The sequence below is a fragment of the Python bivittatus genome, unplaced genomic scaffold, assembly GCF_059951505.1.
Source record: "Python bivittatus isolate LINGU-HERP-01145 unplaced genomic scaffold, Pbiv_v1 ctg000480_np1212, whole genome shotgun sequence".
NCBI classification, from domain to species: Eukaryota; Metazoa; Chordata; class Lepidosauria; order Squamata; family Pythonidae; genus Python; species Python bivittatus.
The window spans coordinates 101,530,318-101,544,266 of record NW_028277075.1 but is presented as its reverse complement, the minus strand read 5'-3'; the positions used below and the strand labels follow the sequence as shown (position 1 = coordinate 101,544,266).

The 13,949-nt window shown below is 38.7% G+C and overlaps 1 protein-coding gene across 4 annotated transcripts in view; it reads left to right on the top strand.

The window, feature by feature from the left end:
* The window catches only part of PLA2R1 (phospholipase A2 receptor 1), a 72,869-nt gene extending 63,011 nt beyond the window's left edge, over window positions 1–9,858 (top strand). For 3 of the 4 annotated variants that reach the window (XM_088146634.1, XM_088146632.1, XM_088146631.1), the window contains 7 exons: window positions 18–256; window positions 2,057–2,225; window positions 2,534–2,674; window positions 4,569–4,685; window positions 6,036–6,212; window positions 8,040–8,072; window positions 8,164–9,858. In XM_088146634.1, coding sequence (XP_088002760.1) covers window positions 18–256; window positions 2,057–2,225; window positions 2,534–2,674; window positions 4,569–4,685; window positions 6,036–6,212; window positions 8,040–8,072; window positions 8,164–8,381 — 1,094 coding nt within the window. In that variant the 3' untranslated portion in view covers window positions 8,382–9,858. The remainder of the gene's footprint in view (window positions 1–17; window positions 257–2,056; window positions 2,226–2,533; window positions 2,675–4,568; window positions 4,686–6,035; window positions 6,213–8,039; window positions 8,073–8,163) is intronic. The other variant, XM_088146633.1, reaches the window with a different exon arrangement.
* Window positions 9,859–13,949: the final 4,091 nt, after the last annotated feature.

Genomic DNA, 13,949 nt, shown 5'->3' with positions numbered 1-13,949 from the left:
GATCTTCTCTATCACAGATACTTCCAGACAGATCATCGATCCTTTGGTGATGTACCCAATACCAGATACTTTAGAATATGCAAATAGGACATATACATTGATCAATGGCAGTATGACTTGGTACATGGCTTCACAAATGTGCAAAAAAATTGGGACTGAATTGGTCAGCATTACAGACTACTACCACCAAGCTTTCCTTACTGTAATGATAAATCGAGTGGGTTATGCTCACTGGATTGGATTGTTCACTTCAGATGTAGGTATTTAAAATCTTTGTCCAATTGGTATAGTTTATTAAGTGCATTCAAATTTCATTTATCAGAAGATGAACTAAAGATATCCAGTGAGTGTATACAAAAATACTTTGGAGTTTAACTCTTCGTGAATTTAACCCAGTGAAGATAATGTTTAAGGCAAGAATAAGCGTAGGATAGAAGTACTTCCTAACAATGTAACACTGTGACACAGTAGTAGAAATATAAAATTGTAGGCTCCGAGCTTTTATATTTTATCCTAGAGTGGAATTTGGTTAATGAAGGTTATAATGATAACGCTAGAATGGATGTTCTGTTTGCCCTCCCTTGTGGAGGGCAAAGGAGGGTTAGGGTTAGGGTTAAGGGTTTTTTTCTCCTGTTCCAATTACAATGACCACTAGGAGGCACAACGTGACTGGTTTCACCCTCTTTGGAATTCATCAGACATGAATGCCATTCTGAGAGCTTCTATATATCCCTTCCCTTGAACCCCATACAATTAACAGTTGGGTACCAACATCTGATGTGTCCCAAAGAGGATGAAACTGATCATATGGTGCCTCTGGCTGGTCAGTGTAACTGAAAACACCACACAGGATATACGCTATGTAAAAATAGAGAAATTCCACTACCACCCCCAGAGGGTGGATGTAAATCATGTAAAACCCCGTACATAGGGACATGGCATAATGTAACATCTGTATATCTCTGCTTGTGGACTGTATATACCATTCTGAGAGCTCCTCCATCCAGCTCCTTCAGGATGTCTCCAATGCTCAGGAGCACCTTTAGGATAACAGAAGGATTTGCAGGCAGAAGAGAGAACTGGTAAAGATTCCTTCCCATTCAGCCAGTGGAAATATTCTACTGGGTTAAAAGTTTTCTACTGATGACTTTCTACTCTTTTGCTCTGCAGGAAGCTTTTGTTGGACTCAGCCTAATAAATTGGGAATTGAAGAGAATGAATGAATGAATGAATGAATGAATGAATGAATGAATGAATGAATGAATGAATGAGATTTCTTAATTCACTAATATGCTTAAACGTCCATGGAAACAAAACCTTAAAAAAAAAAACTTGATCACAGCTTTATATTTTTCAGTGTCTTTATGTTTGCCACCATATCTTGAAAAACATTACATTTTTAAACTGGGAAAGGCTTCACTTCATTGATAATAGCCATATTTTGTAGGCAAGAAATGGAACACTCCTGTTTGAAATCTCAGTACAGACAAGAGAAAGAAGGTTCAATGATCTGACATAGAATAAAGCAGCTTCCTCTCTCTTAAGAGTGATTAGTGGTTTTCTGTGAATATGAAACAGGGAAAATAACTTTTCTAATAATTTACATCCCTGCCTTGGAAAAGAGGGTGAACAAGGATATCAATCCCAAGTAAGTAATTAGTAAAAAGACCAGGACACAGCTTGGTAGGGATGCTTTGCTTCAAAAAAGGTTCACGTGAAGCACCGCTTAGAAGCTGTTTATGGAGTAACATGCACCCTTCCCCTGCTTCAAAAAAGCAAAGCAGGCACCTTGCTTCACTTCATGTTGCCCTAAGCCTCTTATCTGGCAGCTCTGTTAACTGGAAGAGGCTTTAGAAAATGTATTGAAGCCTCCTCCAGACACTGGAACCACTGGACAAGACCAGGTCACCTCACCAAAGAATCTTGCACTGCTCCTTACTTCAAGAAGAATTGCCTTATTTCTGTAGCATGAAGCACCTCCTCAGACTGCAGTTGTTGCATAAAAGTCTCTCGAGTTAATGACCCACATAAACTAATCAAATACTTCTTTCGGCAGAATGGCCTTCATTTTGAGTGGTCAGATGGCACCACCCCTTTCCTTACATTTTTGGGTCAAGAGGAAACACAAAGTCCAGGACACTGTGTTTACATTGATATTAATGGACGCTGGAGAAATACTGACTGTGAAAAGCTTTTGAGTGGTGCAATTTGCCATATTTCACCCAGTAAGTCAGCTCTTATGTTAAACATTGAAATGCTCTTGGTAAATATAACCCTTTTTGAAAACAGCAATTGAATCAGGAATAATGAAAATAATGTGATGCTTTAAGATTTGGGGGGAGGGGGGTTCATTAGGAAACAAGATAGTAGCAGAGTTGCCCAATTTTCTGCCAATGCCCAAAGCATAGGATACACAAAATCATGACTGACATTAAAATCATGTGGTTTGACAAATGAATAAACAAATGCAAAATTAATGAACAAATGCAGAGTCTGTGGTAATGCTAGAAAATACTTGTTCCTTTTGTCACAGAGAAGAAATCAATGGAAAATAAGGGATTGTGTGATGAAAAGACCGTCCCTTGGATAAGGTTTGACAACAGTTGCTATAGCTTTTCCACCATTTTTGAGAATCTGAACTTTGATGAAGCATTGGAATTTTGCAAAAGGCAAGGTAAGAAGCTTTTAAATTTGGGGCCTACCCCTGTTGGATTGCATGTTCAGCACCATTGTTTGTTTGTTCTATCATTTTTAACCTATTACTCCTCTATGCCACTCAGCCGTTTGGACCGGAGTAGCACAGAAGTGTAAGTAAGAAATAAATAAATGTTGATAATTCTGTTCCTAAAAGCTACTAAGATATAGCATAAGAAAGTCAGCTGGAGTAAAGCTGCTTTTAAAAAGGTCAAGAAAAAGTTTGCTTGATGTCCAAGGGGCAGTAAGAGATAAACGCACATCTTTCTGGTTACAGCATTCCATACTCTGTGTACAGCATACGGTATGGTATATGTACAGGATTCCATACCTGTGGTCCCATTAATGAGAAGACCGTCTTCCTTCTAATCACTCACCCCATATCAGTGTTGGAAGTTATCAGTTGAAAATCTTAATATACAGGTAGAGAAAGTTGGTTTTTCATGTAAAATCTGGTTTTAAACCATGCTTGACTTAAGTTTCAAATCTAATACTTTAAATTGCCCCAGGGAAGAATTGGGAGACATTGAATTTGGAGTTACACAGGTATGATTATCATTTCCCAATCTAGCAACAACCCATTAATAAAAAACTACTTAAAAACAGCATAAAATAATGCAACAGAAGTTTGAAAATTCAGTCTGAAACTAAAACTTTAAATCTTTCTCTGGGCTGGAATTCTTGCTGTCAGCAGTGCTGGGTGATAAATTCTGGAAAACTCCCTAAGTAGAAGGACTTTCCTTCTATGAAGATGTGTTGAATCATGAGCTCATGTTTTATTTTTATTTAATTTTTACTGAGCTATTTATAATGAACTACTATTTCCTCTTTTTAGACCATGTTCTGAACAGACAGAGGAATTTTATGTAGAGCTTTTTTTGGCATATAAAAATCCTAAAATAACCATTGCTAAGTTTGTAATTGTAGCCTGTGGAATTCATGCATTACTAATAGCAGAGTAGACCAAGCATGATCCCAAGCCTTTTTGTCACATATGTAACATGTTCTTTTTCTGTTGCCTGGGTCTGTGACCCATAATAAAGATACTTGACTTGGGCTAGAAGGATATCAATGTAGGCACCAGGCACTTCTCTCCACTGAGAGAACTTTTCCCATGACCACCCACTGCAGCTCAACAGTTGGGGAACATGCAGGAAGCCCTCGGTGAAAAACTTGTGAAAGCAGGTACTCATTAGATCCTGGGTGGGAAGATAGTTTAAAATCAGTAAGGATTTTGAACTCAGCCCTGAAACTGAGGGATAGCTGCAACTCACTGAGGCAGGAAAATGGCCGGGATTGGGCCCAGCGTGTGTTCCAGTTTCCACACTTTGAGGTCTCCGTGGGAGTGCCTGAGCAAGGCTCTTAGAAGAAAAGGTCTTTTCAGTGGTGGTGCCCTGTTAGGGATCGACCTTTTCAAGCACAATTTCCTGCCCACGTTTTGCTTTTTGGATTCCGTGCAGGGAAAAAAATGATTTTTCCAGACTTTTTAGTCTCCTTTTTTTAAATATAGTTTTTGTACTGCTACTGTTCTGTGCTTCTGGGTTTGCCTTGGTTTTATTCTGTGGCTGTTTTAATTTGTTCTAGGCTTTACATTGTGTTTTGTTTCATTTGGTCTTTTTATAATCTTAACCCAGAAATCTTGGCAGCAAACTGATTAAATAAATAATGTTACATATAACAACATGTGGCTCAAATAGAGTTGGGATGAATTGTTCCTTTTTCTCTTTAAAGCAAATCATAAGTTGGGATGAATTGTTCCTTTTTCTCTTTAAAGCAAATCATAAGTAAACTTAAAAGTAAAATCTTGGGTAAGGGTATTTTTATATTCTAAATATGATTGCTTAATGATAAATCTGCCATTTGTTCATTTTCAGGTTCTAACCTTCTAACAATTAAAGGCAGAGATGAAAATGCTTTTCTTTTAGAAGAACTACATTCTTTTGGCTCTGTGGTTGAAATGATTTGGTTGAATACTCAGTTCCTTATGGATAGTAAGTAACAGAAGCGGGGAAAGAATGCAGTCACATCCAACTGTTTGAGGCTTCTGCAACGAACACATACTGTACATGTAGTTTCTTTGGTAGTCAAATTAGCTGCACCACCAGTTAACAACATGCAAATGATAAATGTTTATATTTACTTTATATTCTGCTTACAGGATCCCTTAGTTCCTAAAGTAGTGCATTTTCAGTTATGCAATGAGCTAAGTATTTGTCTGATTATTACTACTTTCATATAAATGCTGTGGAAAGTAAGCCAGTTTGGGGGGGGTTTCCTATTCAACAATCTTTACTCTTTTTTTTCCCCCTCTTGAACTTTGACATGCCTTCCCTTCTAACAAAGCTTGGAAGAATGTGGACAATAAATTAGTCTCTGTACTTTATTTATTAGATTTATAACCCACTTTTTGCACAGGGGCTCAAGGTGATGTGCAGAGTGCTCCGTCCTCTTATTCCCCCCCACCCGCCATTACAACTCTGCTAAGTATCTTGGGCTAGAGAGAGAGTGAATCGCCCATTCTCTGAGCTGACTAGTACCTGGGTCTCCCTACTCCTAGCTCAACACTTTAACCATTATCTCCCACTGGCTCTCATATCACCTTTGTTAGGACCAACATTCCTTGTCTGTATATCCCATGTTTAAACATTTAGTGAAAATATTTTTCAAACTCATCGGATTCATAAGGGAGTTTTGAGGTTTTTAAAGTTACTTAATATAAGACAGGAAGGTGCTATGTTTTGCATACTTACAAATCCATTTAGATATTTACATTCTGTTGCATTCCACATAAAGGTTTACATACATACAAAAGTGGAAGAATAGAGAAGAATTGCATTACCTCTGAACTAAAAATTGATTTGGACCTAAAATAAGTACATTAGGGGTTTTTTTTGTTTCATTGTTTACTTTACAGTCCAGTTCCTCGAAAAGGCTCTGAGTAGCTTGCAAATTACCTATAATTTTATGTCATAAAAAGAGAAAATAGATGGAAAGCTCCCAAGTAAATTGAATTTTCATAAAAATTTAATGACTAAAGTAGATAATAGTGTATGGCAAGAAATAGCTTGCAGTTATTATGCACAATCTTCCTTGAAGATGACTACAGCTAGAAGGGCATTTCCCTCATTTCCAAGGCCCCAGAACCACTTAGTTTTTGAACAAATCACAATGCAAATGTAGTGATTCGTTCACAGATATTTCCCCCCAAATCCATTCAGAGGTGTAATTTTGATATAAGAAAATGCCTAGGAAGGAAGAAAATGATAAATGAATTGTGAGGTCTCGTGCATGGATTCTGGAGTCTCCTAATTATTTAGTGACATCCCTACTGTTGCCCTTAGATGCTATGGTGGTATGGTTTGATGGCTCCCCAATTCAGTATTCAAACTGGGGCACTGAAGAACCTGAAGTGGGTCAATGGAAAGGAAACAGCTGCATTGCCTTGAGAACTGCAGATGGAATCTGGAAATTATCACCCTGTCATGAAAGAAAAGGATTTATATGTAAAGCCAACACAGGTATGAACCTACGTTTAAAGAATGCGTAACCACAATTTCTCTTCTTATATTTTAGTCAAAAGGTAGGAAACCCATAATCCTCAAGTTGTTGCTGAACAATAAGTCAGCAAAGGGAGTAAGAAAACTAACTTTTTCTTCTTTTTCTTCTGTGCAAACACGGGCCTAGCTGCGCCAAAAGCAGTCCTCCAGCAAACTCTTTGCAGCCCCCAATCCCCAGAGTGGGTAAGACACTGGGGGCCTCTTGGAGAGTTTGGATTTTAAAGAAGGGACCTGAGTGCCATAACCTCGCAAATATCTCTCCTATACCTGATGAAAACTCAGACAGTGAGGCTGATGTTCATCTGGGCATAGATTTTAAAAACCAAATGGATACTTTAGGGGAAAAATAACTGCTGTGGGTGGGGTATGCATCATTCCTGTAGATCACATTTGAGAGCATGAGTTGGGCAGGGATTTTTCCCTGCCATTTCACTAAATTAAAAATGTGCAGCAATCAGCTAATTGAACCAGAAAACTGTCACTTTACTGCTAGAAGATTCCCTTTCAAATACAGTGGTACCTCGGAATACGAACTTAATGCGTTCCGTGACTCTGGGCGTATCCCGAGTTGGTCGTAACCCGACGCAAATTTCCCCATAGGGTTCAATGTAAATCCGGTTAATCCGTTCCGCCCTCCGAATTTGGTCGCACCCCGAAGCAAATTTTCCCATAAGGTTCAATGTAATTACCGTTAATCCGTTCTGGCGTCCGCAGACCACGTGTCAGGGGCGGGAGAACGGCCCGGCGCGGCGGGAGAATGGCCGTGGACCACGTGTCGGGCGGAAAAATGGCCACGGACCATGTGTCAGGGCGGAAAAATGACCGTACCCCGAGGTGGAATTCGCACATCGAGATAAATTTTTGCGGCCGGAGCTGGTCGTAACCCGAAAAGTTTGTTAGTAGAGGCGTTCGTATCCCGAGGTACCACTGTACAGTACTTTTGGATATCACTTCTGCCAAAAATTAGTGACAACTATTTCTATTCTAAATAATATGTTCACTAGAGGAAAAGCTATAGTTAATTTTTATACCCACAAAACTCTAAACTATATGCTGAATAAAATCAGCAAAAAAAAAAAAATCCTTAAGCTTGATGATTTGTTCAATTAAACTGTTGATGTTGTTACCTAGCCAAACCTGTTTAACGTTCATATTCTTCTGAAGAGATAAATTTAGTTAAAGTGGAACTTCTCAATATAACTATGGAATCCAATGCAGTCGATCTTTTGGGGGCCGATGGGCACATTTTGAAGTTTTGGAGCAGTATAAAATGATTGTCAGTGGGGGTTGGGGACAGGATTTGCTCTCATTCACAGAATAGTTGCTGTGGTGTGCACAGCCAGAAATGAAATGGCTGTTTATCAGAAGGCAAACTCTGTGGAAGCTTCTCAGCTCCTCTTGTCTGACACACCAGGATGTTTTGTATGATTCCATCTTACTTTTGACTTTTTGTCTGGGCAGGTAGAGGCAGTTCTAAGCAAAACTACCCTTTGTGATGTCTAAAAATGCCTATGGGAAACTGTGTAGGATCCAGATACAATCTAGAAATGCTTTACACTTTTATTTTACATGCCAGTTTTTTTTCCAGAAAAATAAAGTACCTTTTAAAAACATTAGGGGGAGATGGGCAGGGATAAATGTAATAAATTTAAAAAAAATAAAAATAAAAACAATTAAATCAGGTAAGGCACAGGGATTCTAAGGACCTGCGTCACCACAGTGCTTACTCCTAGCTACATTGCTGTCATCTTGAACCAATGAAGCAGTAAATTATGCATTATTTTTCAGACTATCAAGAGACTGCAGTACTATCACTGAAAGGTATGTGACCTCACTTTCCCATATTTTAATCCCTAAACATGAAACTAAAACTGTTGCTGTCAAGTTTTTCTTCTTCATTTTCTTTTTCAAGTATCATATCATAGGATAATAGTCCTGGTGATATTATCCACATTGCTGATAGCTGTTGGTGCTGTAGCTACATGTTTGTGGTATTCGCCACGGCCCAGTCGTGCATCTGGAAGGATGCTGCGCTTCAGAAACGCCTGCCTCGCGGACGCCCCCTCCCAAGTTCCTGTTGCCGAAGAAAGCATCCTCATTTCCAGTCTGGAGAGGAATGATGTTCTGTAATGCAACCACGTTCATTTAGTGCAACTAATAAGGCTGCATTTACAATAGTACAAATGGACTTCCGTCTTTGCAGACAAAAATAATCTCATGAACTGATTACATCATACGATTAGACTTACGCATTTTACTCCCTCCAAATTGAATGAAACAAGATCTGCAATGAGACTCATCATTTATGTTTGTTGTAGTATACTTTTGAGGCTGGTATCTCGGGGAACGTGTCCATTTATGATGCTCATTTCAGTTCCATAAATCAAATCCTATTATTGTCCATTAAAATTTTTTTCCAGATCCTGGACCAAGGAAGAGCCAACCTGCCCTCCTCTTTTCCTTTTCTCCTTCCACAACTTTTTGGGAAGAGCAAAATAAAACATTGACTAGGCCAATTCAGCTCATAGTTTTTAGCTTTAGCAATGATGCATTAGAAATTGAAAACCTGACTAATTCTGAAACGTTCAAAGCCACTAATTGTACAAAATAAAAACAATACTAAAGACTCCTATGTTCTTAACCCTCTTCCTCAAAACTACCCATTTAAAGATTTTTTTTTAAAATTCTCATTTGCTTCCCCCAAAGCCCTTACTTGTGTGAAGAAAAATACTGTATGTGGCAGACATATATTTGCAACTCAGAAAGAATAATTGGGCTCGCCAGATGCCAAAAGAAAACACAAGTAGATTGTCACATGAAATTAATGTTCTGTGCTTTCAATATGCTAAGAGTTCTGCAGGCAAGGAAGTTGGCATCAGGAGAGAAGGGGAAGAAAGACCAAATTCTTAGGTGTAACTATTTAGTAACTGACATTGTTTAAAAAATGGAGTAAGTTATTCAGGATGTAGTGACTGGAAGGAAATCCCACTGAACTCAGAGGTATTTTCTTTTGAATAGATATTTATAGGCTCACACTATGTTGGGTGTTACTTTACATCTCCCATTGTTGTGGCTTTCAAATATATTTGGTTCGGAAAACATAACATGGATGAACTATGAAACTAACTTGGATAGGGCTAAAATGCCAAACAGTAATGGTAACAGTAATGGTGGGCATCAAGCAAGATCCACTGAAATGCATAATTTAATATTTTCATGGAGAAGCATTTTTACTGTGTATATGTGTGCAAGAAAGACGGATCTTATGTCCTTAGCTGAGTTGGTCTAGCTTTTAAGGAAATTATTAAAACAGAAAGAGCATTATATGCATATATAGATCTTTAATCTCATTAGCATGTACTGTACTGCTTATTCTCTTTATGCCCAACTTCTGACTTCTTAGAATCCAGTGAAAAGCTAGTACTTACTTCTGCATTTTACAATTAATTTTCTTTTCCCCTTGTTCTTATTTGCATTATAAAACAACATCTTTTCCTCTATTTTTCTCATGTTACCAACTGAAAACATTTTCAAATCAGATTTGTACCATTAATGATACTGTATGCAACTTGTTTTACTCCCTCATACAAAATACACTCTAAAAAAAAAAAAAGGACTGCTGCTCTGTTCAGTAAAAATACTTTACTATACTTCATTGTCCTATATTATTTGCTTGTTTTATATTTGCATGTTTAAATTTAATTTACACCTGACCTCTCTATGCAAGCAAATAGTCAAGGCAACTAATGTTTTATTTATTTAATTTAATAATTTAATTTAAAATTAATACAGGCTGGCAAAATATACATGTCTTTATAAATCTTCATATTGCTGAGGGAGGGGCAAATACAACTCCTGGGGGAATATATTCCATAGCAATGCAGGTGGCATTCACCACCACCCTAGAGTTACAGGCCTCTGACAGTGGGGGTCATCTTCAAAAGGACTTTTTCCTGGAAATCTTAACAGCTGGACAGGCTTATCTCTTAGGCTGTAAGCCATGTAGGTCTGTAAAACTTAATACTTGCATCTTACATTGTGTTCAGTATGCCACTGGCAGCCAGTGCAGATACTTTAATACAGGCAGCTTGTAATTCTATGACTTGTACCAGTTAACAGCCTATACTTCCATTTTGTACCTACTACAAATTCTGGAGAGTTTTAATATGCCCCTAGAGCATATTGCAACATTCAAGACGCTCTGCAGATATGGATAACTATTGACTAATCCAACCAACCGAGGGTCACGGTCTTCACTAACCTTAATTGTGCAAATATTTTAATTTATCAATCAGATTTATATGGCCACCTATCTATCCCAGAGTTACTGGGAGTTGGGCGGTATATAAATGTTGTTGTTGTTAATAAAACCCAAACAGAAACCAAGTAAAAATCTCACAATACACATGTCATACACCTCCACATGTAACTGGAGGTATATGACGTATAACAGAGATCCAATAACTAACATCCTGGCCCCAATGCCTTCTTAAAAGGCAGTAGAACTGAGGCTGCCTGTATCTCTGGGAGAGGCTGTTCCATAGGGTAAGGACCATGACAGAGTAGACACAGTTCCTAGGACCCACCAGGTGACATTGCTTCACCAAGGGGCCACAGAGCATGCCCACTCTGCCAGATGTCGTGGAACAGGCAGAAACCATCAGGGATAAGCAATAGGACTTTAAAGGTGACAACCAGCACTTTGAATTACAGGAAGCCTGCTAGGAGCTAGTGCAGCTCGCAGGAGTACTGTCCACTGCCTTCTGGACCATCTGAAGCTTCTAATACTCTTCAAAGGGAGCCCCATATTGCAATAGTCCTGGGAGGTGATAAGGTGTGAGTAACTGAGCAGTGCCTACTGATGTAGGAACAGGTATAACTAGTGCACAAGATGTATGGCAAGAGAGCCTTTGTGTAAAGGGCCTGGTGGCCAGGCTGCCATCTGCTTCTCGAGCAGGAGCTGCAGCTCCAGGAGGACCCCCAGATTGTGCACCAACTCTGCTTGGGGAACTGTAGCCCCATTCAAAGTTAACAATGGAAAATCACTAGATTCAGGAGGCCCTAAAAACCCACTGCCAGTGTTTTTGGGGTTGAGCCAAGGTCAGTTTTTCCCCATCCAGACCTGCACAGCCTCTAGGCACTGGGAAAGCACCTCAGTAGCATCACTTGGATGGCCCAGAGCAGGGATGTACAACTGAGTATCATCAGCATTATCAACGATACTTGATTCCTTGCTAATAGATAACCTCACCCAATGGTTTCATGTAGACGTTAAATAGGATTGGGGAGAGAGTCAAGCCCTGTGGCACCCCACAAAGGAGGGGTGCCTTGTATATGTATTTGATACCTTGCCACAGCCAGAACATCGACACCCAATTATAGGTGATCATCAAGGTACATTTTCCAGGATGCAGATCTCTTTCAAGAGGAGAACACCCTCATCAAAACAGGCTAAGTCCTTTCCGCTTACCACAGAACCTCTACCTTACCTGGATTTCATTTCAGCTTGTTTCCCTCATTCTGTTCACAATCAGACTGCAGCAGCATTCAGGAATTGATGGGAAGGAGTAACAGGTTGGGTTTCAAAACTGCCTCCCAGCACACCAAAGTTCCAAAACTGCCCCCCCCCCAGCAGTTTCATGCAGGTATTAAATAATATGAATGACCACACAGAAACCTTTGGTGCGTAATAAATTAACAGCCTTAGCTGTAAAGCAGCATTCCCCCAGTGGCACCTTCCGGACACAACCAGGCAGGAAGGACTAGAACTGCTGCAGAACTGGCCCATGAGGCTCAATCCTGCCAGGTGGTCCTGTTGATACAGTTGGTGGGACCAGAACAACTATCCGGCCTGCACTTCTCCCTCTAGTTTCTGGCAATACAGGACTTAACAACATATTGAGTGATGCCAGCAAATTATCTACACCAGATATTCCAGATATATTTAATGCAAAAATCTATAACATGCTATAGTATCTGCCGCTCTCAGCTAAGACTTCCAAATGCTGGTATAGTTTTGTTAACAGAAATGAAAGAGAATCAATTATCTAATCTACTTAGGAATCTAGTAATCATTTGATGGCAGGAAGTATTTAATACTGAAGGCCAGAAAAAATACTTTGCATTGATTTTCAAAAATAACCACTCAATGCTTTTATATCAACCTGTAACTACTATGCATGCGTGTGTGTGTGTGTAACAAATGCTAGAAATGTTTTGCTATGAAAATATTTTGTGAAAATGCTTTAAACATACACCTAAATGGTGATCTTTCTTTTGAATGTGCTTCCAGAAATTTCCAAACCATAGGTCCAATTCACCTGCCATGAGGTGAAAAAAAAAATCAACCATCCAATGTATAAAACTGATGCTTACTGATTTTCAAAAATGTGTTTGGCACAGCCATTTGATAATGGAATCTAGAATGTCCAGTACAAAGTCTCAGATGCTGGGCTGTTTCCAGAACTAAATCATCTCTGTGATATTTCTTGAAATTCAATAAGCATGTCATGTCTTTTCAATTAAGTTTCTGTAATATCAGTAGTTCCTGAAATCCCACAGCATGTAACTCTGCAGCCAAGTTCTTGTTATACTAAAATTGGGTTCATCAGAAATGATAAAAATCAGTAATAAAGGTGATAGGGTTTCTGTTGCATAGTATGAGTTATTCTGTGCAGCAAAAAGTGTGGTGAGGAATAAAAATTATTGGACCATCTTGTAATTATTACTTTGAACTAGTCTCTGCTCTGCTCTGCTTTTTTTTTTTTTCCCATTTCTCTCTTCTTTCTCCCTCCCTTCTTGAGTCAATTGTCCCTCTTATTACACCATGTTCATATATACAAATATGTATTTTACTTACAGTTCAAACAATACCAATGTTCACCAAGAAATGGGAGAAAAATACATTATTTTATATGATCGTACTGTGAGAAAAAAGAAAGGAACAGTAACAGGGGCAACAAATAGGTTGGGGTTAAGAGAATCTTCCAGAACCTCACAACCACTAAGGGACCACCTAATTTATGCTACTAGCTGCTACAGTTAACCTCTTCCCTGGACATTTAGGGTTGTTTAGCCCAACAATTTCTTGTTTAACATGGGTTAGAATTATGTTGCCCTTTAAGCAGGAAGACATTGGACTAACACAAAACTATAATATCTTCTGACCACTGCTACTAATTGATTTAAAAAATGAGGTCTGGGTGTATAGGCAGGCCATTTGACACAAATTGTTCTCTTCAGTGAACATGGAAGGACATGCAGAAAAAAAAAAAATCTCTATAAAGTACAATCGTTATTTACTCTTTTGTGCATGACTGTATTTGTCGTGTTATAAAAAAAAGTCCTCCTAGACCAGATCAAAGGCCTATCTAATTCAGCATCCTGGTTTCTACTATAGGTAATCTAATGCCTAAGAAATTCTGGTTACATCTCCAGAACTGAAAAAGTTTATAAGCATTATAATTAATAACTTGTGCTTGGAAATAATGTAAAAACCCCCCACCACTATCATCACCCAAAAGGTCAACATTTTAACTCTGCAGATAAGACCCAGTCCTAACTCTAACACTCCTACTCCCACATAGATAGATTAGGGCATACATGCATTTATTCCTTCTTTTGTAAAAAAGCTACATACTATATGTTAAACATACATGACTATCGCCTAAAACGCTTTGGGGCAATTTACAGAAAATA